The sequence below is a fragment of the Marmota monax genome, unplaced genomic scaffold, assembly GCF_021218885.2.
Source record: "Marmota monax isolate L192 unplaced genomic scaffold, Marmota_monax_Labrador192_F-V1.1 WCK01_AAM20220418_F8-fsc00004, whole genome shotgun sequence".
In the NCBI taxonomy this organism is placed as follows: Eukaryota; Metazoa; Chordata; class Mammalia; order Rodentia; family Sciuridae; genus Marmota; species Marmota monax.
The window spans coordinates 14,086,904-14,112,511 of record NW_026692881.1 but is presented as its reverse complement, the minus strand read 5'-3'; the positions used below and the strand labels follow the sequence as shown (position 1 = coordinate 14,112,511).

Below are 25,608 nucleotides of genomic sequence, written 5' to 3'. Positions count from 1 at the left end.
CAGACCCCTAAGGTCAGAGGAGTCGTCACAGCACCCTCAAAGAAAAAGGTATTTCTATCTCTTGTGTGGTTATTTGGTGCAGCCCAGGTCCCCTGGAGTGACCCCTGAGTGTTTAAGTCACCGGGAACATGACAATGTTACCCCTTTACATACCTGCTGTTACTCAGTCTTGGGAGGAAGGTATGATTATTATCCTGTATTACAGATGCTCAGGGAAGGTAGGTGGCTTCCACAAGTTCCCATGGACACTAGGAGCAGTAAGGACTGGGCACTTAAACGCAGGCATATTGAAGCAATAGAGGTCCCATCCACCAGCCTTCCTCCCTAGCCCTCACATTTTTCCCTCAACCCTCAACCCTAAACCCGATTCTCTGAGCCCAGCTCCTCTAGAAGATGCCTGTGAGAAACCCAGCAGCCAAAGCCTCAAGCTTGAATGACATCAGATGGCCAGTTTAGTTGAAGGTCATTATCAGTAATTTTTTAAAAGTACTTGGTTTTCCATATATAACCACTGAAAAGCGTTAAACATTTTGAAGAAAGCACCCTCTATGATTTTGGTGTTTCTAAATATTTTACTTGCACTCTTTCAACTCTTATAGTCTCCCATTTGAAATCATGAAGAGTTCCTAGGCCACCACAGATCTAATGGCTCTTTGCTCAGTATTGTGAAAGGCAGACAGTTAAGGACTCGAGTTCCTCCAGGAAGGTTCTTGACATCTGACCAGGAAACCTAGTACATAGCCACATTGGTTTTATTTGTTAAACTTTATTATTATAGTAACAAAGTGATTATTTTTAATAATAAAAGTATGGTGTTAGGGATGGGAATGGAGCTCAGTGGTAGCACACTTGCCCTGGGTTTAGTCCCCGGTGGTACTGCCCCCACCCCCTGAAAAAAGTATGATGCCTATAGACAAGAGGATAGCCCTGTCTCAGGCCAAGTCCCTCTCCCTAGTGTTTCAGAACTGGGCTGGTCAGAATAGTTTTCTAGAATGAACGCAGACCTCTGTTTGTCCACCAGGTGTCACTGTTTACCAATCTGACAAGCCACTGGGCACTCAGTGATGGAAATCAAAGCTAGAGACAAGAATATGAAATGAATGAAAATAGATTTAGGAAAGGGCTTTGTGGCTAGAATGCAGCTTGGGAGCCTTTCAAAGACCTGCAACACCTTCCTGTTCAGGTTTTCTAACCTGGTACTTCCTCTGGAAGGAATCAGAACTCGGGTGCTTAGGCATAGCCCTGACTTCCAGCCATATTGTGCTAGACTCAGGTTCCTAGGCTCCAATTTAAGCAGTTGTCCATACTGTCCAGTTGCCCCCCTGCCCTTTCCATGGGCTTCCTAGTTTACGAGACTTAGGACAGAGGAAAGCATCCACAGAAAAAAGATCAAGACTGCTCCTTCCTAGTCTGAAAGTCTCTAGAGACTCAGCATCTATGAATGTGAGAGTCACAGACTCTGAGAAAAGGAGATTGCATGGAGATGCCTAGTACAAGCCACCTGGAGGAGAAAGTGGAAGAGGAGCCTCTCCCCCCTGATGCTTGCTGCTCCTCTTAAGGCTATGGGACCAGGCAGGAGACTGAGATGACGCAGGCCTCAGCGTACTCTGCTTGCCCTTAGAGCCAGCCATTGCTGCTGAAATCCAGGCGCAGAGCCTCCTCCTCCGCAGGGCTCAGCTCCTGCAAGGGGGCGCGACAGGGTCCTCCATAGTATCCAAACCAGTCCATGGTTTTCTTCAGCCCTGGGATTCCAAAGCGCCGGGTCACCTGAGAAGCAGGGTCTGTTAGTCGAGACTGTGGAACGCCATGCACACACCTACCCAGTACCCAGAGACCTGTCACTTTCAGACAGTTGGGGTTCCCACTCTCCTCCCCCTGTAAAGAAACTACCAAATGTGTGGCACCCAGAGTAGATTGGGAATCCAGATTTAGAGGCCAGAAAGCAGGTCTATAATGGAAAAGTGCAAAAACCTTGGATTGAGCAAGGAAAATGCCTCTTTTGATTTTAGGAGAAAAAAATCCATCCCAACATGAAGGAGAGTAGCATCTAGCCCTTAAGCTGGGATGGGAGAAGGCAGTAAAGACTTCACTAGTGCATCACCAGTCTGCATCCCAGTTCCCAGAGCCTGATCCAGTCACATCAGGCCTGGGAATTAGGAGGAAACTTCAGGCAAGACCCTTACCCCCTGGCATCAGGGTCCCCACCCACCCATAGCTCCTCAGGAGCTTTCATAGGAAAAACAATCCATTATTGTTCAAAGAAGTTTTGTTGTAAAACTCTATGTTATTTTCTTATCTGAGCAAATTCTCTTGTCCAAAAAATGAAGGGGCTAGACAACATGATCTCTAAAGGCTTATCTGTTATAGTAGAGGACCTAACGCTTTTGTCCTAATTTAAAATGATGCATGACATTTTACAGAATAAATGAAGCATCAAGTTTCTTTGCTTTTGATATAGAAACATGTTACTTCATATGATCAAAAGTGTTAGATGAGGCCGGGTGCAAGGGCGCATGCCTGAAATCCCAGCAAGACAGGAGGCTGAGGCAGGAGAATAACAAGTTCAAGGTCAACCTCAGCAAATTATTTAGGTCCTAAGAAACTTAGTGAGACCTGGTCTCAAAAAAAAAATGTTGTAAATAGGGCTGGGGATGTAGCTCAGTAGTAAAGTGCCCCTGGTTTCAACTCCTAATAAAATAAAATAATAAAATAAAAATTAAAGGAGCTGAGTATGAGTGTGTGACTAGTGGTATTGTGGCCCTGGGTTCGATCCATAGTATAAGAAGGGAGGAAAGAAGGATGGAAGGAAGAAATAGCTTTTATTTGGAGGGAAGGCAAAACCTTAGAAGTATGGGCTTTATGAAGGGTAAGAATAGTGAGGTTGTTTGGGGGTAGAAGTAACTATTCACCACTAGAGGCCAGTAGGCTTTAGCAAGGCCAGGCTTTTTCTTGGGATGGGTAGAAAGTCACTCTCCCACAAGGCCTAGTCCCACCCATGATGTTCTAATAATCTGGTCTTTTACCCAAAACTTCTCTAATTGGGGGAAAAAAAAATAAAAAACTAGGGGAAGAGATGAAACTAAGTGGTACCTAGGAAAAATTCTGTTTCTACCATGTTTTTCTGGAATGCTGGCATACCCTCTTCAGGCCCAGAAAAGAGCCAGCTGTTTTGGTGCTAAAGACCACAGAAAGTCCTAAATATAGCCATGGGCAGGAGGAGGGCTGGGGGTGGGGAGGTAGAGGAAGAACATTGCATTCGATCAGGGCAGGGCAATAGAGTGACATCAGGCTGCTCTTGGGGTGTCTGAGCCTACAGCCCAGGCAGTGGCAAGGTGTTCCAGGCATTCCTGAGTGTGTGCCCAGAGCTGGCACAGGAGAGCACACAGCATGAGGATGAAGCAAGATGGGGTAAGTGGACTGCATGCAGAGAGTTGGGTTGGCAGCTGGACCTCCTATCTTCCCAAGGGGGAACCCGAGCTGCTTGTCTGTAAAACAAGTTGATAACTACACCTACCCATAGAGATGTCACAAGGACCAGATGAGAAAATCACCACTAATATTAGATCAGTCCCCAGAGTCCCAGGAAGCATCACCTCCTTTTTCTGTTCTAGGGGATGCAGGTTCTGGAACCTTCTCTTTCACAGATGGGAATGGGAAAAGCTGAGGCCCCACCCCAGTGGAGTGTCCATTATGTTCAGGGCAGCCTGTGCCCCATGGGCTTAGCTGAAAGGCACTCATTTCTGTGGTTTTAGAATGGCTGATCCCAGGGAGCTTCCTATACAGGAAGACTCATGCTTTCCTCCCCAGGCGTCCTTTCTCTAAAGCTGAGTTAATCTGCCCTTTTGAGGTAAGGATACAAGCTGAGGAAGGTCTGGAACCTGCTCTCCATTTTACCAAACAAAGCACCATTGAAGAGTGCCTGTAACACACAGCCTAGGACTACTGTGTGCCTTCCATGCAAAACTTAAGGAAAAGCAGAAAAAAATTTAAATAAATAAAACACAAAACTCAATAATCAAGATTAAGAAATTGTGATCTAATTTTTTTTTTTTTTTTTTTTTTGGTGGTGGCACTGGAGATCAAATCCTCAAACCCAGGACCTTGAACATGCTAGAAATGTGCTCCATTACACACTACACAATTTATTTTTCCTGGCACTGGGGATTGAACCCAGAAGCACTTTGCTACTGAGCCACATCCCAACTCTTTTTTCTTTTTTTGAGTCACAGTCTCACTAAGTTGTTGAGGCTGGACTTGAACTTGCCATCACCCCACCTCAGCCTCAGGAGACACTGGGATTACAGGTGTGCATCTCCATGCCTGGCCCAACACAATATTTTTTTAAAACATCATAATCAAGCCAGGAGCAGTATTGCACACCAGTAATGCCAGTGATTCAAAAGACTGAGGCAGGAGGATCTCAAGTTTGAGGCCTCCACCAGGCACAGTGGCACATGCCTGTAATCCCAGCAGCTCTCGGGAGGCTGAGGCATGAGTTCAAAGCCAGCTTCAGCAAAAGTGAGGCACTAAGCAACTCAGTGAGACCCTGTCTCTAAATAAAATGCAAAAATGGACTGGGGATGTGGCTCAGTGGTTGAGTACCCCTGAGTTCAATTCCTGGTGAAGCCAGATTTAAAATTAGGTAGTCAGTGTAGTTAGGTAAATCGGGTCTAATATCGAGTGAAATCTAAAATGGAGGCCGTGCGGAGAATGACTCGGGAAAACACAGGACAACTCATGGAATGTTAATGAAGTCCCAAAAGGCCCTAGGCCAAAGTCCACCTCAAAGAAACGTTAATGAACAGCCCCCAGCAAAAAGGTGCTGACTCAGAAGTCCTTCCTGACCAGATTACTTTTTGGCCCACCTGTGTCCCACCCCTCGGGCCTTCCAACCTACATTCCATCACCAAACCTATAAAAAGGGAAACACATTTGCCCGCCAACTGGATTCCACCTCTTGGGTCCCCTTCTTCCTCCGGGAGAAGTCTTTTCTGCTGTCCTTTAATAAACTTCTAATTTCTACTCTGACCTTGCCTCGGCGTGCTCTCTGGTGTTATTCTTCAACATTGGGGAAGCAAGGACTCGTCACCGGTCAACAGCGGTAACACTGGTACCATAAAAATAAAAAGAAGAAGAAGAAGTCTGCAACTCATCAGGATCCTTTCTCAAAAGAAAAAATAAAAAGGGATGTGGATGTGACTTAGTGGTAAAGCATCCATGGGTTCAATCCCCAGTAATAGGGGAAAAAAAATTAATGCAAAACAAAATCTATCATGAAAAGTTTCAATACAAACTCAAATAGAGCCCTACCTATTTTAACATGAGAGAAAAGTAAACATGTGTACCCCTATGTACATGTTTTTTTGTGTATTTTTTAATGCCCCCCCATAGAAGTAGATGGGGGGAAGTTTTAGTGAGTTTTCTTTTAATAAACCAGGAAAGTAAAATTATAATAAATTGTGTTTTGGTATATATAAAATAATTAAACCTAAAATAATGCTGTGAGTTTTTATATACCCACTTTGCAATATATTTTTTCAAATACTTTAATGTTCTGGTGGCCAGAGGGAACCCCTTTTTAGGAAAAAAAAGAATTTCCAGTTCCTGGAAGATGAAGTAAATGTACTTGTCCCTATTATTTTGATAAGTACAACTAAAAACTCTGGATATTATATAAAAACACACATGAGACTCTGAAGGGTTGAGAGAAGGAAGACCAACCAGGGACCCCAAGCCCCAGGCAGAGCATAGTGGTGAGTTTGCGGGCCCACGCTTGGAACTGAAGGCAGCAACCATGAAATGCCAATGGACATGGACAACAGAAGTCCCAACAAAAGCCAACTGTCTCCAGCCAAAAGACCAGGAAAGGGGCCGTCCAGCAAAATGGAAAACTTGCAAGAAACTACTACCCTCTATTCTAGCCAAACATTGCAGAGTATATTGTGGCCCCACCCCAACCAGGCCAGCAAAGCCTGAACTTCCAGTCCGATATCACTCCCAGGTGGATGGTGTCAAGGAGGTCTAGTGGAGGAGAGTCAGGACTTTGACCACTGCCACCATAAGCAGGCCATCCAGTGCTTCCCCTCTCCCACCCCTTCCCCTCACCCACCAGACACACAGGTGATGTCCGCAGAGGCCATGTGAGGGCAGAAGAGACTCTTCACCCTTCCAGCTAGATTGAACATGTAGAAGCCTAGTGCCCAACTGAGCTACATCCCCAACCAAAGAGGTATAATTTTTTTAACTCCTAAAGAAGAATTCCATAAGTCCCCATGGTTTCAACTAGAGAATTCTACAAACTACAGAGTATTTAATGCCAATTCTATACAGCCTCTTTCAGAAAACAGAGAAGGGAGAACACTTCCCAGTTCATTTTAGCAAACTATTATTACTCTGATACCAAAACCAGACTAAGGCTAAACAAAAAAATGAAAAAGGAAATTGCAGACCAACGACCAATATTCCTCATGAATACGGACACAAAAATCCTTAACAAAATATTAGAAAGTGAAATTCAATAATGTATCAAAAGAATTAAACACCATGACTAAGTGAGGTGTGTTCCAAGGAAGCAAATCTGTGCCAAACGTTTGAAAATTACTTTATATAATCCACCATGTTAACAAGCTAAAGAAGAAGCAGTCACATGATCGTGTCAATCAGTGCAGAAAATCATTTGACAAAATTTAACACCCATCCATGATTTTATAAAAGTGTTAGAAAACTTATAATACAGGGGAGCTTCCTCAACTTGATAAAAAGCTGAAAAAAAATAATTTTTAAAAATCCCTAGAGTTGACATTTAACTTAATGGTGAAAGACTGAATGTTTTCTTTCCCTTAAGATCAGGAACAAGAAAAGAATGTCTGCTCTCACCATTCAGTCCCCATTCTGCAGGAAGTCCAGGTCAATGCAATAAGGCAAGAAAAGAAATACAAGGCATACAGAATGGAAGGGAAGTCACTAACCATCCTTGTTTGTAAATGATCTGAGTGTCTATGTAGGAAATCCCAAGAAATCTATAAAGCAAAATCTCCTAGAACTAGGAGTTCAGCAAATTCACAGGACATAAGATAGAATTGCAAAAATTATATTTCTAAATGCTAGCATTGACCACTTGGATAGTGAAATTAAAAGTACAATTCCATTTTAGCTGGGCACAATAGCATACACCTGTAATCCCAGCAAATTGGGAGGATGAGGCAGGAAGATTGCAAATTCAAGGCCAGCCTCAGCAATTTAGATTTTAAGCAACAGAGACCCTGTCTCAACATAAAAAATAAAAAGGGCTAGGGATGTAGCTCAGTAGGGAAGTACCCCGGTGTTCAATCCCTAGTATCAAAGCAAATCAAAAATTAAAAATAAAATACATTTTTGATCACTCAAAAATATGAACTACTTAAGTATACATTTCTCAAAATATGCACAGGACTTTTTTTCTGAAAACTATAAAATACTGAAGAAATAAATCAAAGAAGATCTGAATAAATAGAGCCACACACTGTGCTCAGGGATTAGAAGATGATATAGTGAAGGTGTCAATCATCCCTAGACTGTGTTATTCAGGTTGAACACAATTGCTATCAAAATCTCAACGAGATTTTTTTGTAGATATAGACAAAATTCCATTTATATGGAAAGACAAAGGAATTAGACTAGCTAAAACAATTTTGTGGGGGAGAGACAAAGTGGGAGGCATTAGTCTATTATAAGATTTATTTTAAGACTTGTGTGGCTACAACAATCAAGTCTGAGTGGTATTGTGGAGGGATAGACCCATAGATCAATGGAAAGAATAAAGAGCCCAGAAATAGACCCATACAAATATGCCCCATTGATTTTCCACAAAGGTGCAAAAGCAATTCAATTCAATGGAGGAAAGACAGCTTTTCCAACAAATGGTGGGGAGCAAGTAGATATCCATAGGCCAAAAAAGAAAAGGAAAGGAAAGGAAATTTGACCCAAGACTCACATTTTAAACAAAAATGAACTCAAAATGGGTCATAAACTTGAAAACGTAAAACCATAAAACTTTTAGGAAAAATGGTAGGAGAAAAATCTTCACATTCTAGTTCAAAGCAAAGAATTCTTAGATTTGACAACAAAAGCATGATTCATAAAAGACAGCATTGATAAATCTAAAACTTTTGCTTGGCAAAAAAAAAATACTATAAGGAGAATGAAAAGACAAGCTACAGACTGGGGAAAAAAATGTTTACAAATCACATCTCCAACAAAGGACTAGTATCTAAAAGATACAAGGAACTTTCAAAACTCAACAGTGAAAAGCCCAAACAATCCAATTAGAAAACAGGCAAAGGGAGGCACATCATCCCAAGGACTCCAGAAGCTGAGGCAGGAATTTAAAAGTTTGAGGCCAGCTTGGACAACTTAGCAAGACCCTGTCTCAAAATAAAATAAAAATGGCTGGAGGTGCAGCTCAGCGGTACAGTGCTTGCTTACCTGTGTAAGACCCTGGATTCAAACCTCAGTATCACCAGAGAGGGGGAAAAAGTATTTGAGTGAAGAGGTTATGATATAAATACATGAAAAGATGTTTCATGTCATTAGCTACCAGGCAAGTGCAAATTTAGACCATAAGATGTTACTACACCCCTATCAGAACAACTAAAATTAAAAACGGCCATAATACCAAATGCTGGTGAGGATGCAGAGACTCTGGATCACACAGACCTTCACAAGAGGGCAAATGTAAAAGGATATAGCCACTCTGGAAAACAGTTTGGCCGTTTCTTAAAAAACTAAACATGCAACCATCATCTATGGCCCATTAGTTGCACTGCTTTGTGTTTATCCCAGAAAAAAATAAAAATTTACGGTCACACAAAAACCTGTACACAAATGTTCATGGCAGTTTTTGTTTGTTTGTTCGTTCATTTGAGACAAGGCCTCACTATGATGCCCTTGTTGGCCTCAGAATCTTTTTTGGGGGGGCGGGGAGACGGATATTGGGGATTGAACCCAGGGGTACTTAACCACTGAGCTACATCCCCAGCCCTTTTTATTTTTTATTTTGAGACAGGATTGCACTAAGTTGTTTAGGGCCTCTCTAAATTGCTGAGGCTGGCTTTGAACTTGTGATCCTCCTGCCTCAGCCTCCCAAACTGTTGGGATTACAGGCATGCACCACCACACCCAGCTGACCTCAAAATCTTGGCCCTCTTCCTTCAATCTCCAGAGTAGCTAGGATTACAAGTATGTACCACTGTGACCAGCTCTCATGGCAGTTTTTAATAGCCAAAGATTGGAAACAGATCAACCCCCCTTCAAAGGGTGAATGGACAGGCTGAGTTACAGACATACCATAAAATACTACTCAGAATTACTATTGATATAGGCAACAACCTGGGTGAATCTCCCAAGAAATAATGCTGAGTGAAAAAAGTCAATCCCCCAAAGTTATATACTATGTTTCCATATAGTATAGTCTTGAATACTACCAAATAGTATATTCCAGAACTGACAAAATTATAAAAATGGTGAACATTATTTGAGTCACCAGGAGTTAAGGAAGGAGTGGGAGCGGGGCTGAGTAGGCGTGGTTGTAAGAGGGTAACAAGAGAGATCCTTGTGGTGATGGTATCAACTTGAAGTTGAATGTATCAACTTCAAATATAGTATATCCTATCCAATATCGTAAAATTATTCTATAGATTTGTAAGATGTTACCATTGGGGGAAAGTTGGATCGTTCTATATTATTTCTTAAAACTGTATTGTCTCAAGATTAAAAGTTTAATTTAAAATATATATAAAAGCATATATAGAGAGGCACACACTTTTCTGTTTGCCTCAGACTTCAAAATGGCTTTGATCTTGACAATCAGTCCATCTTACATTCTTCTCCTTGTCTCACCCAACACAGAATTGGGGCACACAGTCTGATTGCAGAATAGATTATTGAAGACAGAACTCTCCTGGGAAATCAGGGTTCTGAACATCATCAGCCTTCCAATTTCTCCTTTTCTACTCCTAATCATTCAGATTTTTAAGATCTGGTCCCTGAAAAGCTGACCTAAAGACTCATGGACCACTCTCTAAGGCAGTGTATCTCTTAGTATGGTCCCAGGATTGCTTGAGTTGTAATACACAGGACACTTGTTTTAATTCATATTCAAGGAATTAGGACTTTTGTTTAAGCCTCCAGAGGAATTCTAATGCATACATAAGCAACAGGGCTCAACTTTGTCTGCAGCCAAGATTTTCTGGGGAGGCACAAGGAGTTCCCACACTTTCTAAATAAAAAGTCTTTCTGAAAGGGCAGGGATGGGGCAGGGGTGGAGGGAATGCTAGCCTGGGCTCCCTCTTCGATGAGAATACAGAGCCCCTCCCCTGCTGCCCCTGGCTAGGAGAGCTCACCGCAGCGTTGGGTTCAATGAGACGGTGCTGCAGCTTCTGGGCAGCTTCCCACTGTCCTGTGAGGCAGAGTCGCTCCAGCTGGCACACCTGGGCCCCCAGGACATTGGCCAGTGCACACACGCCCCCCACAGCTCCTGCCCAGAGCAAGATAAAGAACATCAGCCACAGCCACTTCCCACAGAGAATCCCAACCTCTTCATTCAGGGGACATAGGATCTAGATTTCTGTGCTCCTGTTGGCCTCGTCAAAGGCATGTTCTGCGAGTGCAGAGTACACATTTCCAGAGAGAAAAGCTGCCTGCATATTCAAAATGGAAGCCTGCAGGCCAAGAGCTGCTCAGCTGTCTGAGGAGCAAGGACTAGCTCAGGACAGTTTCTCCCTTGCATCCAGCTATCATCTCCCAGAGCCAGGTCACCCTGGCCGGATGACACCTCCAGAATTCCTCCAACGGCCCCTGATTCACCAGGCCTGGGAGGACTCGAGTGGTTGGGCACTGGTGCTCTTCTGAAATCTTCTTCCCCCAGTAAATTCAAACTGGGACGGTGTAAGATGGGGTGGAGGAGTGGAAAGACCTCTGGGCACAGGGTTAGGAGACCACATATTTCCTCCCGCCGGCTGCATGATCTTGGACAAGTCACAGAATCTCTCTTATCCTCTGTTCTTATCTAAGCAAGGAAAATGGGTTGGCTATGATCCCCAAAAGCTCTGCCACATCTGCAAGCCTCTGAGCATGATTCTGAGTCTAGTTAGAGATGACACTAAGCACAGTGCCCTCAAAAGGAAAGAGTTCTACAATTTGGAATGAGTTAATACAGCTGCCATTTATAGAATACCTACTATGTACCAGGCATTCTAGCCGATGGAAGGGGGGATGCTTTCATTTCCTTTTACTTTATAGAGTAGAAACTCATGCCCAGAGAGGTTGAGTGCCTTTCCCTTTGTTGATGTGTAAATGGCAGAGTTGAGATTTTAGCTCAGATAACCCCACCTCCAGAGCTTGTGCTCTTTCCCATTCACCCCACTCTCAGGAAGGAGGAGGAAGTGGGTTCCCTCTTCTTCCCCTGCTCTGCAGATGGGGGATGTGCCAGGACCTAGACAGCAAGCCAAAGTCTGCAGAGATCAGAGGGAATAGGACCCAGTGTTGCCCCTTGCAGTACTGGAAAAGTTGCTCAAAGCTGAATTCATGGGCCTTTTGCTGAAGGGAAAAGATGCTGCCATCGTACCCCCTTCCTTTCGTGGTCGAGGCCCCACTTGAACCAAAGAACTTTGATCCAAAACAGACAAGAGTAGTTTATCTAAGTGACATCCCTAGGATCCTTGATTGGGACAGAATCTGCTCAGGCAGCCAGGCACAGTGGCACATGCCTGCAATCCCAGCGGTTTGGGAGGCTGAACCATGAGGATCAAAGCCAGCCTCAGCAATGGCAAGACACCAAGCAACTCAGCGAGACCCTGTCTCTAAATAAAATACAGAAATAGGGCTGGGGATGAGGCTCAGTGGTCCAGTGCCTCTGAGTTCAATCCCTATACAAAAAAAAAAAAAAAAAAAGAATCTGCTCAAGCAGCTGAAGATCCCTGGCCCAACCCTGCAGGTCTGACAGTTCACTCTGGCCTGGGATTAAGCAGGGAGTAAAGTGGACTTCTGTCCTAGAGGGGAAGCCTCAAGATCTCTGCCTTCATAGAATTATTTGCAAGATGAGATTAAAGGAGCTAAAGTTGTCATCTAAGCATGGGGACTTTGTACAAACTGCGGGCCAGGGATTGCACATAGCCGCCCCCTCCACCCAACAAAGTCACTCTCAAGCATTCAGGTTCAAACAAGCAAGCAGGGTGGCCAAGTTTCTGACAAACCACCCAGTCTGGGCACTCCCAGTTTTCCTGCTTGAGTATCTTGGTCACCCATGACAGTTTAGAGCAGCGGGTGGCCTACCCAAGGCATAGCTGGCCATCAGGAAGCCCGCCGATCCGGCCAACACCTGGAAATCCTGCTTGCTGGTCTTGTGAACGATCAGCCCAATCCTGGTCACCTGCAATAGCAAACCTGGTGTGAGAGCTGAGCCCAGGACCTCAACCTCCCACCTAGATGAGCTGGGCAGATGTTGCAGAATGACAGTTCAGTTCTCAGAGAGATGCCTTTGAGTACAGACAATGCCCCAGAAAGCACATGCAACAGAGAAGCCTAACAGGAGCCCAGGAATAACACAGATCTCAGAGCTTCCCTGAAGGTGGTGGCTGATATGCCAGGGTCCAGACAAAAAGGAGGGTGCCCAGCCGAGGAACCGTTGCCACTCACATCACCACCACTGTCCTTCATGCCCACAATATTCGGGTGCTGGGAAAGCTTGACCACTGCATCCACAGGCAGGTCCAGCCCTGTGTTGGCTGGGACACTGTACAGCACCACAGGGATTGGAGAGAGGTCAGCAACCTGAGGGGTACAGAGAAAAACGGGGAGAGGGCAGCCAGCCCAGGCCCTTGGAATTGGAGTTTTTCCTGCACAGGTCCTGGCAGGGGTAACTGCATGGCTACCTGGACAGGACTACCCCTTAACACTAAGCCACCTGTGCTGCAAGCCCCAATTGTAAGCAGCAATGACAGCAACGATCTGTCTCCATCCTCAACAACCCACGAGGTAGATGTCATTATTCCTCCCATTTCAGAGAGGAGGAAATAATGACAGAGAGTGGTTAGCTAGTCACCCAGTGTCACACAACTTGAACATGGTGGCATTCCACCCATGTCCCATAGTTGCCATTCACATGAAGAGGAGCCTCTGCCTCAGCCAGCCTCCTTTTGGTCTCAAGCCTCTCACTGGTGCCCACCTTGGTGTAGTGGTGAATGAGGGCAGCGCTGTTCATGCGGCCACGGAAGTAGCAAGGAGTCACCACCATAGCAGCATCTGCCCCGACCTGCGCCATGCTGACAGTCATCTCCACTGTGGCTTGAGTGGCTGCAGGAGGGAGGAGGAAGAAGGCCTGGGTCAACACGCTGGGCCAAGCAAAGGGGGCCTCGGTATGGCCCAGAAGAGGCAGAACAAGAAGACAGAAACTGACCCCAGAGCCAAGGAGCCTGAACCCCACAGCCCAGCCACCCGGGGGGGCCCAGGGTATTCTGGCCTCACACTCGCAGCCGGAGCCCGCTAGCAGGAGCTTGTCCTTGGGTATGACCTGGCGCACGCGGCTCACCACCTCCAGGCGCTCTCTGCTGGTCAGGAAGGGGAACTCGCCGGTGGAGCCCTGGACCACAAAGCCTGCAACAGAGGCCCCATCACAGTGACTGATGCCTTCCTGACCTCTTAGAACCATCAGGACACGTGTTCAACACTAGCAGGCTCTACCTCCCCAACACCATAGCTCTTCACACCTTTGCTTCTGGTCCTTGTCCTGACACCGGCAGGACGTTCATCAGGTGCATTCCCATTCCCATCAGTTTTCTTTGTTTTAGTGAAAAGTTTTAGAGAATAGTCAGTAATAGAGGCTACACCCATGTATCCAGCACCCACAGCAACTCTCTCATGATCCCGTTCCTCTTCCTTGTCTCTCTGTCCCAACTCAGGTGTTTATTGTCCTCATTCATACCTTTATATACTGGCAGCATACATATGGACCCAAGAACAAGATAATATGGTATTTTGGTTTTTTTTGGGGGGGAGGTACCAGGGTTGAACTCGGGGGCACATGACCACTGAGCCACATCCCCAGTCCTATTTTGTATTTATTTAGAGACAGGGTTTCACTGAGTTGCTTAGCTGAGGCTGGCTTTGAACTTTTGCTGAGGCTGGCTTTGAACTCTAGATCCTCCTGCCTCAGCCTCCCATGCCACTGGGATTACAGGTGTGAGTCACCACACCTGGCAATAATATGGTTTTTGCAATTTAAACAATGTAGAAATAGAACAAAGCTTATATGACCTTGTGCTGCTTTCATTGGACATTATGTTTTGAGCTTTGTCCACAGCACCACCCATGGCTGTGATTCATCCATTTTAATTGCTGTAGAGGGTTCACTTGTATGGGCAGACCACAGTTTGTTTTTCATTCTTTTGTTGAGGCCTGGGTCAACAGTGACTGACAAAAAGAGTCTTCCCACTCCTGGGTTCATCAGGGACACCCCAGCAGCCTCAGGAGCTGTCCCCGCAAGTGTTCATCCATGGCAACTCTTGGTATGGTCAGACTGATTTTGGCCAACTTGGGGGCTGAAAAGTGATATCTCATTGTTTTACGATATTTCATTTGCATTTTCCTGTCTTATCAACCAATTATCCGAAGATTTCTAATATGCACCAGGTATAGGTGTAAGGTGTCAACATTATATTTCTATAAGAGACCAGCTAAATTGATGCTCTTCAGCTAAACTGGAAAGGGATAGTAGTAGAATTATTTCCTCTCAAGTTTTCCCATGTAACTTTTCTTTTCCTCCTTTATTTCTCCTCCACTCTATTCCATTTCAAAAAAAAAAAAAAACCCACTCAGGTAGTTACAAACACAGCACATGATCCAATAGGATTATTAATAAATAGAATGAAAATTGGAAGAATGAAAAGAAAGCTGAGACCAGCACTGACATCCAAAATCCCTGCCATACATTTGTGAGAGATGAGCCATAAATGTGAGATGGAGCTTCCCGACAGTCAAAGCTAAAAGGGAAACATGGTCAGCTAACAGATATGTAGAACCCAAAACATAAAAGCAGCTGCTCTGGAGAAACACAGAGTTTCCTGGCACTGAGACCAAGAGAAATTGTTCCTGTGAGTCATCCTTAAGGGGACACAGTGTGATGTAGACTCAACTTGTACCACAAAACTTGTTTCGTGCTGTTCACTACACTATTAGACTCTATTGCGTGGGTTGGCAGAACAGCTCTCACTCGAAAGTGAGCTTTTTAATTTTATTTAGAGTCTTTGCCTTGGTAGGGTCGCAAGGAACATTTCGAGGCAAATAGCTTTTAGCTTCTGTTGAATCGTCTCCTGAGGACTCATTGCTTTGTGTTCTGCTGGAAGCCAAAGAGAAGAGCCTCCTTGAATCTTGCTACATAAGGCCCGGTACTGTCCCTGTGGGTTGGACCCCTGTGCAAAATCTGCTGGCCCTGGATGTGGGCTCCGATCTGGCTATGATAGGACCAGTACCCTTGACTAAGGATCAAGAGATCAAGCTCTTACCACTTCCCTTATAGGAATGCCAAAGCCATCTGTCACCCTGGGCTAGAGCAGGCTTGTGCTATGGTCTATGCTCTAGCCACAGTCACTTCCAAGTCACGCTTTCATCTAGTGATCAGCACCAAAGGCCCCTGGGCCCCCTGTGGACATGGCTTCAATGCAGGACAGTGGGGTCTGGCACCCCAGGAAACAGTAGCAGGCCAGTTGCTCACGGTTCTCTCCTGTCTCTGGAAGGGAGCATCTCAACCAGACCTGAATCCCAGGAACCCTTGACAGTGTGGTTCAGTGGAAGGGATCTGTTTAGCAAGCCAGTATTAGGCACCTCTATTTCCTTTTCTATGAAATGACAACTCATTTCAATTCTAACTTATCGGGCTGTTTGAGAGGCTCAGACAGGAAAATATATCAGAAAACACTTTGAAATCCGTAAACAGGTGACTCCCCCATCCTCCTGGCTGGATGTCGACAGCAGGCCTGGTGTGCCTGGTAGAGAGGGGCCAGACAGGAAAAGGCCAGCATCCCCACGGATCAGGGATGAGGAAAGTGGGTGACAGAGAAGCTGGGAGGCAGCACAGTAGAGTGGTCAGGGGTGTAGGCTCTGAAGTCAGAGAAACTTGGACTAATTCTCAGTGTGGCCCACTCACAGCTATGAGATTTGCAGAAAATGACTCAACCAAACCTCAGTTTTCTGGACTGAAAAATGGGGATAATGTTAGTTCTTTTCTCAGAGAGTCATTTTGATGGAATAAGATGCTATTTGTAAAGTACTTAGAATAGAACTTGCTCCATTAGTGTTAGCTGACATTCATATGGAATCAGGGGATAGGAGGTGGCTGGTGCTGAAGGGAAGAGTTAAAGGTTCCTTTAACTCCCCACTTCCATCATCTATAAGGTGAGCCCCTCTCAGTTTGGAAGCTACTCCCCCCCTCCCCGCTCCCATGATAATGCTGGCTGCTCTGGAGAGCTAGGGTGGTCTGAGAAGGGCACTGGGTGTTGAAGCTGGGAACACACAAGCAGCATGGTAATTTATTGTGGCCAAAAGGGAATCACAATCTTTCTCACATAAGGAGTACCCCCGGGCACTGTTAAGCCCTCTAGGTTCAACATCTTCCTCCTCCAGGAAGTCTCCCTGGGACCCCTCCAACTTGACCACTCTCCTCTGCACCTCCACTAGCTGTGCCCCATACTTCCCTGTTGCTTACACCTGTGTGCAGAGCTCCTCAGAACCCTTCAGTGCCCCATCCTACCCCTACATGCAGGACTAGGCAAAATTGCTCAATCTGGTCTCTCCTATAAAATGAGAACTTAGACCAGATGGTCTCCAAAGTCCTCCCTGGCTCTAAATTTCATAGTCACTTCTCTGGGGCTTCTTCCCCTGCTCTTTGCCTATATCTTAATGCTCCCCCCCCCTTACATCAAAATTGACTTTTAGTAGCCAGAGGTAGTGGCACATGCTTGTAATTCCAGTGACTAGGGAGGCTTATGGCAGGAGGATCACAAGTTTGAGGTCAGCCTTGGCAATTTAGTGAGACCCTGACTCTAAAGACAAAAAGGACTGGGAATGTACCCTAGTAGTAAAGCACCCCTGGGTTCAATCTCCAGAACCAACAGGGCTCATTGGTGCTGTGCTGGCCTTCATGCAGGCCTTGGGTTCCAGCTCCGCACTGCAAAAAGCCCAAACACACCGGTCAAGGGTTCCCAGTGCACTGCCACTCCCCTGCCCCTGCCCATTTGCTCACGCCCTTCCCTTCTGCATGGTCCCCAGTGAAAGCCTCTCAAGTGCTGCAGAGCCACCGAGCCTTTGCTCCCTCCCCTCCGCTCTATGCTCCACAGCATTTTGCTCTTGCCTAGCCCTTGGTTTGTCTGGATTCATCAAGGTCAAGGACATTGCCCCACTCATTCTGGTCTCCTCCATGACAGCAGCACAGTGCCTTGTCGAGGAGGTGTATTGATAATTTGTGTGTAAAAAAAAAAAAATTGTTCCAGACCTAGCCTGGGGCAAAACTTTATTGCATGATTCATAACCTCTCTCAGGTACGAAACATCATTCTTGATAAAATGCTTAAGCAATTTCCCAATGAACTTTGGTGGAATTTAGCTTTAATCTAGGAAACCAGCCACCCTCCCAACTGACTGAGGCCAGAGTCTGGTGACTGTCAACTGCTCTTTGTATCTTAGAGTGGTCTGATTGTCTCTTTTCTAGTAAGACTGTCCCCACCATGAGTGTGTATTCATTGGTGCCTAGAGGATGTTTTCTTTGTAACACAACTATAACAAAACTTTTTTGACATGTCCTCAAATTGTCTGAACTGTTTTTAGATCTACAGAAGAGTTGCAAAATATTATGGGGAATTTCTTAGCATTCCTCACTCAGCCTCTACCAATAACATCACCCACCTAGGGAACAAGAACCAGAACCAGGCAATTATTGTGGGCGTACCATCTTTAGCTGATGACTTTTAATTTTGCCATTTTGAAGCTTTTTTTTAAAGTTAAGATTCCAAAATCTTAATCTGAAATTTCATATAATAAACTTTTAAAAAATATTTTTTTAGTTGTAGATGAACACAATCTTTATTTTTATTTATTTTTTTATGTGGTGCTGAGGATTGAACATAGGGCCTCATGCATGCAAGGCAAGCACTGTACCACTGAGCTACAACCCCAGCCCATAAGTAGTTTTTAATAAGGGATTTGATATTTCACCAATCCATGTATGCATTTTTTTTTCCTGGGACTGGGAATTGTATACAGGGGTGCTCCATCATTAAGATTTTTTTTTTTTTGAGACAGGTTCTTAGTAAGATCCTTAAAATTGGGATCTTCCTGTCTCAGCCTCCCAAATCACTGGGATTACAGGAATGAGCCATGGTGCCCCCATTTCTGTGTGTGCATTTTATTTCATACTGAGGATTGAACTCAGAGTGCTTTACCACTGAGCTACACCCCCAGCATCCCCCTTTTTTGAGACAGTTGCTGAGGACCCCACTAAATTGTTGTGTTTGACCTTGAATTTGTGATCCTCCTTCCTCAGCCTCCTGAGTTGTTGGGATTACAGGTGTGCATCTCTGTGCTCAGCTGTGTGAATGCATTTTAATAATCACTTTGAGATGTCAAACCTCATCACTCTGTTGCCTTTTGTTTATGTAGCAGCCTCTAACATTTGCCAGTGTGACTGACCTCATTTTTTCCAACTAAAATTTTTCTCATGAAATATTTTAAATATATCAACTAAAATGTATATTGTCACTTATTAGTAGTGTTCAACAAAAATTCAAATAGGGCTGGGGACGTGGCTCAAGAGGTAGCGCGCTCGCCTGGCATGCGTGCGGCCCGGGTTCGATCCTCAGCACCGCATACAAACAAAGATGTTGTGTCCGCCGAAAACTAAAAAATAAATATTAAAAGAAAAATTCAAATAGCCTCAACTGTGCTGTATAAAATCAGTTGACAACATTTAGGGTATTTGTGGATTTATCCATCCTTTGCAGTAATTCTGGGCCCCTGAAGGATGAGGCCCACAGACTGGGAATCCCTGGTAAATCCATAATAGATCCAAATGGTAAGAAATTCTATGTCAGAGCTGTATGGAGTGAGTGCCTTGTAGTTGACTCCTCTCAAGATCCTCTGGGGAGGTGGTTGCCTTCCCTTCCACTGCCTGGTTGTGGGTGGGAGAATTCACCCCAGGAAGAGGAAGCAGAAAGAGTCCCAGGCTTTCAGGTGGGCAGAGGAACTGTCAGGACATGTGCCAAAGAGGTCAGGAATAAGCATGAGAGGCACAATCTTGTTGGTTGATGGGAAGAGCACTGCGAAGCAACGTGGGCAGGGATTAAGGGACTCGATGGGCTGGAGTCTCAGGAAAAGCTGGGATCTAAATCCAGCAACATGTCTTACACGTCATCTCAGGCAAGTTATGTCTCTGAATTTCAGATGCCTTCTTTGTAAAATGAAAATAACCTAATACCTTCCTCATGGAGCTGTGACCTGACACTTAACCCAGGGCAAGACATATATTAAAAAAAAAAAAAATAGGAGGCTGCTAGAGCAGTAGTCATACTGGTAACAACAGCAGTAGCCAGCCCCAGCCCCAGCAGCGGGGACATGAGACTGTTATAACAGCTCAGTGACTGTGGACTACAGGTCGTGGGGAAGTTCTAACACGGATCCCTATGGGCACCCGGAAACAGATGGGGCAGGGAGAGAGGGCAGCAGTGTGGATTCTCCAGACTTGAGATAGCCCCAAGAGCCTAGAGTAAGTCCCACCTGGCTGGCGCACACTCCTCTGAAAGCCCATTCTTCATCCCCTCTCCCCCAATACCTGGCTGTTTCCTCCTTCCCTGGCAGCAGCAGGCTGATGGGTTTGAGGCCCCTGAAGGTATCTTATCCCCCCAAAGTGGGGAGGCTGCTAATGGAGTCTCAAATCAGACCTAGTGAAGAGGCCCCAGGCCAGGTCACACATTGCAGGATTGCTGGAGAAGGTGCCCTCTCCCTCCGTCCCTGCCCAGACCTCAGGCAGCCACAGAGCCCCTGGACTCAGAGTGAGGGTATACAAGGCTTTATTGGCTCAGTTCCAGGCATTTGGCATCGTGTGGGGCTCTTGGCTGCTCCTGGGATCTGCCTCCTCGGTCTTCTCTCGGTGGGTCTTCAGGGACCTCAGGGTCTGTCGTGCTTTGCCTTCTGCCAGCTCTTCCTCCATCAGAGGCCATCCTCTTTTGCAGATTCCACTCATGATCTCTGTCGGGGGCCTGAGGAAGAAGGGATTTGGCAGCAGCATCTCACCCTGGGCCCAGAGGATTCCCAAAAGGAGGGAAAACAGGCCTGTGTATGTGGGCCAGCCCTGCTGGGGGAAGGGGTACATGGTTAGGTGCCTTCAAGAGTCACAGTTTTGGTGGCTGCGACTGGGCACACTATGGCTCTGGTGGCTTGGGTGACCTGAATGGTTCTGCTGGCTTAGGTGCCCTGAATGGCTCTGCTGGCTTGAGTGACATGAATGGTTCTGCTGGCTTGCGTGAACTGAATGGCTCTGGTGGCTTGGGTGACCCAGAAGACCTTGGTGACTTGAGAGGACTGGATGGTTCTGGTGGCTTGGGTGACCTGGAAGACCTTGATGGCTTGGGTGGCCCAGATGACCCTGGTGGCTCGGGTAAACTAGATGACCATGTTGGCTTTTGTGGCCAGGACGACCCTGGTGGCCATGGTGACTGTGGCCACGGAAAGTGTGTGGGTGGTTGGCACCAGCGATGGTGTCTTCCCTCTGGGCGAGGAAATTCACTTTCAGCTTAATCTCCACTTCCTCGAGGGCCTTCAGTTCCTCTGGGGTGACATCCTTGGCCTCCAAGTGGCCTGAGTGCTGGTAAGCTGTGGCTCGCTGCAGCATAGAGTTAGCCAGGCGCTGCCCCTTCGTATCAATCTCCTTGGTACAAGCAACCACGGCAGCCCATATGGCCTCATCTGTGGATGAGGATTTTCCAGATTCTTTGAGGGTCTCTTTGATCACTGAAGGCCCACACATCTTCTGCTTGCTGGTGAAGGACTCCCTGTGCATAGCTGTGCCCTCCTCTCCTTGCTTGGTGGTAATAGTCTCCATGCGAATAGTGGTGTTGTCCTCTCCACTCCCACTCCCAAAGCATTGGGAGGCATTGTTGTTGACACCGACACATTTGGTGGAGACCAGCTTCTCGTCAGAAAGGCGGCTAAAATGAGATTTGATCCAGTTGTCATTCGCTTTGCGGCATTCTGGTGATTCATTTCGTGGAGACTGAGTGGATGTCTTCCTTCTCCTTTTTCTCTGAGTCCACAGAATAAGGCCTCCGCCTCCAAGCAAGAGGATAGTTCCCAGCACCACCTTGCATGATGGTTGCTGGATGAACTCCAAGAAGGTCTCCAGGACCCTACTCCCAGCAGCAGAGCTAAGAGCACTGCTGAGCTAAGAGAAACAGTGCGGGAGCCCAGGTGGTATGGCTCATGCTTGAAAGAGCAGGCTCCCCACGGGCGTCTGGCAGGCAGGCCCTGCTGCACCCTCCCTAGGATGCCTCCTGCCACCTCAGCAATAAACCCCATTGTGAGGAAGGCAGCTGGGGGTGGGGTGGGGGGAGGTTACCACATCCCTCATGTCTAGCCTGGTAGGCATTGTTTAAGGCCTGGGTCCTTTCTCCTGTCCAGGCATCTGTCCTCAACGTCAGTGGAAGGGCAACTTCTCCAATGTAACCCATTCTGCTAGCTACCAGTTCTTATCTTTCAATCTTTGGTTTCTCTCCCTCCCCAGCTGTTGGCCCCCAGAGGGCAGAGGTTGCTCGGACAGACTGGCCATGGTAGAAAGAACCCCTTGGCTAGGCTGGCATTCATTTTTGGCCCACCAAGGCTGGTGTCTACCTCTATGCAGGGCTCATCTCTGCTGCCAGCTCAGCACATTCCATTCCTGCTTGCAGCTCCATCCCCACTAGTGGCAGAGTCCAGACGGAAAAGGGCCCAGGAAGGGGCTCATTCTGGAATAACATGAGGTCACAATTGGGGGGAGACAAGCAGTGGACTGAGAAGGCAGAGCAGAGAAGAGACTTCATTGGGTCCCAGATTCTTGGGGCCATTATGGGTGGTGGGATGCCTTTTCCATAATTGCCTGCACAATCCTGAATAATTCCCATGGCTTGTCACGGTAGAAACAGGACTGGGCCACATTCTATGCCCCACCCAAAGGCATCTAGCACATTTATAAAATGAAGAAATGCCAAAATGGGCTTGTAAAAGTTGTGACATTTTAAACAAACTATTTTCTTTAACGGGGAGTAATGGTCTTGATATATATAAAAAATATTTTATCTTTCACAAGAAACCATGCTCCACTCTACATATGGAGGGAATAAGATACAATCTTAAAGTTTTATACGGAACATCATTTCCCCGGTTTTGCTAGAGTGGCTCTGTGGTTGTTCACTAACTTTATTTGGAAACAACAATTCAAAGTCCACCTTCAAAGTTGTTTACTGTGAATTCAGGGTCAAATGGCTCTTCTGAACAACCCCTCCCTCCAGTCTCTGGTTATAACATTTATTTCAAAAGAAAACTCTGTATTCATATTTTCAGTACAAATTAGCAATGCTAAAAAAAAAAAAAAAAAGAGCTACATAGTTTCCAATAGGACCTTCCAGAAGAATCTCTAACTAATGTTCATGACACATCCAGGACAGGTTCCCACCTTCTCTCTCTTTCTTTTTAAATCTTTTTTTTTTAAATTGTAGATGAACACAATACCTTCATTTACTTATTTTTATGTGGTGCTAAGGGTCAAACCCAGTGCCTCACACTTGCTTGGCAAGTGCTCAGCCCCTGAGCCATAGCCCCAGCTCCTCCCATATTCTCTTTAGAGGGCTTTGTTGGAGACGCCTTACAGTGTGACACATGATGGCTGCCTCTTCTGCCCCTGAATATTGAACTGCAAAGTCTATTCCAGAACAGGGCAAGGGAAACTGACTTTAGGGCTTACATGGTCTTGTCCTGGGAGCAGTGACAAGACACTTCAGCTTTGTGTTCCCTGTTCCAGTGCTCCATGGTAGAAGAATATGTTGAAACCTGTGACCAAGAACCTGAAGGCTCAGCTCCCTGTTCTAAAATGAGGAAACTGGACTAGAAAAATTAAGTGAGTTCTCAAGTCTCTATAATGGCCAGAGCATGAGTCCCTCCCAGGGCTTCTACCTCCAGACTCCCTCTCCCTCAGGCTCTGTCTCCCTGGAAAGGGGCTGAGGGGCATCCAACAGGAGCAGAAGCCTGTATGCCATATTCACTGAAGCCAGGGCACCCATTCCTGCTGAGAATGGGTGGGTCAATGGAAGGGAGGGTCCAGAGGAGAGCTGGAGGGTTCTCATAGTCTGTGGGTTCTCTGGGTGGCAGGCAGACACCAGATGTAAAATTCACCCTCCCAGCCTTGAACCTTGAAGCCGAAGCACAGTCATCTGTTAGAGGCTGAGGAACTTCCTGCTTTGCTTCAAGGGAATCAGACACAGCCCAACTTGCAGTTCTCTGTGAACAAGCCCCAGCATATATTTACCTAGAGTTGGTATCCCTGCTTAATGTGGGCATCCACAAAGCACTTGTTGTCCCCTGGGGAAGGGTCACATCAACTCTGCCCTTAGCAATGAATGGAGTCTCAGTTGGGCCACTGGACACTGTCACAAAGCAACTTTGCCAATTACACTGCTATTTTAATAATCATCATCATAGAAATCAATACATTCTCATGTCTAGCACCCTACAGTTTACAACATGCTTTTACTTGTATTCTCTCAGATTTTTCTCCCAACCATGCCATGATATGTGTATTATCACTCACCTGTATCAGATGCAGAAACAAAGATTTAGAGAGATTATCCCATAGTAAGTCAATGGCAAAGCTGTGATTGGAAACCAGAGTCCTTGGTCTTAACTGTTACCCTGTACTCCTTTTCTTCTCGTACTGGGGATTAAACCCAAGGGTGCTCTACAACTGAGCTACATCCCCAGCCCTTTTTATTTTTTAATATTTTTTTTAGTTGTTGATGGACATTTATTTATTTATTTGTTTATATGTGGTGATGAGATTCGAATTCAGTGCCTCACACATGCTAGGCAAGCGCTCTACCACTGAGCCACAACCCCAGTCCCCCTTTTTATTTTTTGAGACAGGGTCTCACTAAGTGGCCCAGCAGGCCTTGAACTTGTGATCCTCCTGCCTCAGGCTCCCTAGTTGTGGGCATTCTAGGGATGTGCAGTTATGCCTGGCTGGTGCCACACCATTCCCAAAGCTGGTGCCCACCAGATGCCATTTGTTGAGAAAGTCTGGTCTAGTGACTTAGAAGGGGTGATGGGGTGAGTAGAAAGAAATGGAGCATGGGCCATGCAGTTAGAGACAATTCAAATCCCAGCCCAGCTATATCAGCTGAGTGATCTTGGGCAGTGACCACGTCTCTGAGCCCCAGCTTCCCATGTATGACACAGTGCTACTGAGAGTACTGTCCAGGGATTGCCCTGGGTGATGGATGGGCAGCCGGGCAGGACAGCCAGGTTTTGCTATTTTGTTCTACTTCCACTTATTGCAGTGTAGCTGTGTGGCATGTTGAATGTCATAAATATGATCTGATCCTTGATCTCAGAGAAGAGGAGACCAATGTAAAAGGGGAGATGAGTCAGAGGAAATAGCACAGCGAGCACTAACTCTTGCCAAGGGAGGCTTTGCCCAGAAGAGAATGTGCAAACAGGCTTTGAGGAGAAGGAGATGCCCCCCCCGCCCCCCCGCTGGGCTGCCACATGATCTTCCTTACATCAGCACATGGGGCCCGGTTGACAAGGACGTTCACACCTGTCATCCAGTGTAATCCCCACAAGAGCCCTGGGAGCTACCAAGGAACTTCTGTCCTTTTCAGTGCCTCTGTACAGAGGCAGGCGAGGTTCAGAATCCGTCTACACCCCTGGTCTCTGGCTCCCCACCCCCACAGTGGACAGGCCTGCTTACCTCGGAAGGGGATGGTGCCCATTTTGTACAGGTTCTCCTCCAGTTTCTCATAGTCCACCTCTGCGGTGGCAGTGAAGGGGGTCGTCACAGGGGGATAGATGCCTGCAATGTCCACCTTCCTCCCATCCCCTGAGGCCCAGCCCTTCACATTCCTGGACAGGCCCCTGCTCAGCCCCTGTTTCACAGAGGCCCAGACCCGGGGGCCCAGCATCTCCATAGGAGGCCTGGGGCCCAGCTGTTCTATGGCCCTGAACAAGGCTGAGTTTAGACTCCTTTCTACCTGCTATTAATGATTAATGGGTCTAGTTAAAAATTTGTGGCCTCTCCTGCCTTGTGGACAGTCTGAGGGTCTTGCCCTAGGGTAAAGGGCAATACCCTCAGGTTTCAGAGAGCCTTTTATCTCTGCTGGGGAGCAGCTGGAGAAATGTCACAGTGCACCTCTGCTGCCCTGGGTCCCACTAAAGTCCGGCTCTAGCCCATCCTCCTCCATAATTCCCAGCCCTGAAGCCGGGAGCACTGCCAGTTTCCAGGCAGTTTCGAGGCTAGTGGAGCTGATTGGCTGAGCTGGCCAGGCCCTGCCCTGCGGGAGGGAGG

At 46.4% G+C, this 25,608-nt stretch overlaps 2 protein-coding genes across 3 annotated transcripts; both read right to left on the bottom strand.

The window, feature by feature from the left end:
• Positions 1 to 734: 734 nt before the first annotated feature.
• Positions 735 to 25,495, bottom strand: Hoga1 (4-hydroxy-2-oxoglutarate aldolase 1). Of its 2 annotated transcripts, none has more exons than XM_046449966.2 (7): positions 25,015 to 25,492; positions 13,501 to 13,629; positions 13,202 to 13,329; positions 12,673 to 12,807; positions 12,310 to 12,406; positions 10,380 to 10,513; positions 735 to 1,767 (listed from the first exon to the last, which is right to left on the bottom strand). In XM_046449966.2, the coding sequence occupies exons 1-7, from the start codon at positions 25,229 to 25,231 to the stop codon at positions 1,618 to 1,620; spliced, it is 990 nt and encodes a 329-aa protein (XP_046305922.1). In that variant the 5' UTR covers positions 25,232 to 25,492; the 3' UTR covers positions 735 to 1,617. The 2 variants fall into 2 exon arrangements, with proteins under 2 accessions (XP_046305922.1, XP_058437167.1); XM_058581184.1 differs by lacking the exon at positions 735 to 1,767 and adding an exon at positions 4,110 to 5,107 and having other exon boundaries at positions 25,015 to 25,495.
• On the bottom strand, positions 20,285 to 21,645 carry CUNH10orf62 (chromosome unknown C10orf62 homolog). Its single transcript, XM_046450143.1, has 2 exons — positions 21,634 to 21,645; positions 20,285 to 21,459 (listed from the first exon to the last, which is right to left on the bottom strand). The coding sequence occupies exons 1-2, from the start codon at positions 21,643 to 21,645 to the stop codon at positions 20,404 to 20,406; spliced, it is 1,068 nt and encodes a 355-aa protein (XP_046306099.1). The 3' UTR covers positions 20,285 to 20,403.
• Positions 25,496 to 25,608: the final 113 nt, after the last annotated feature.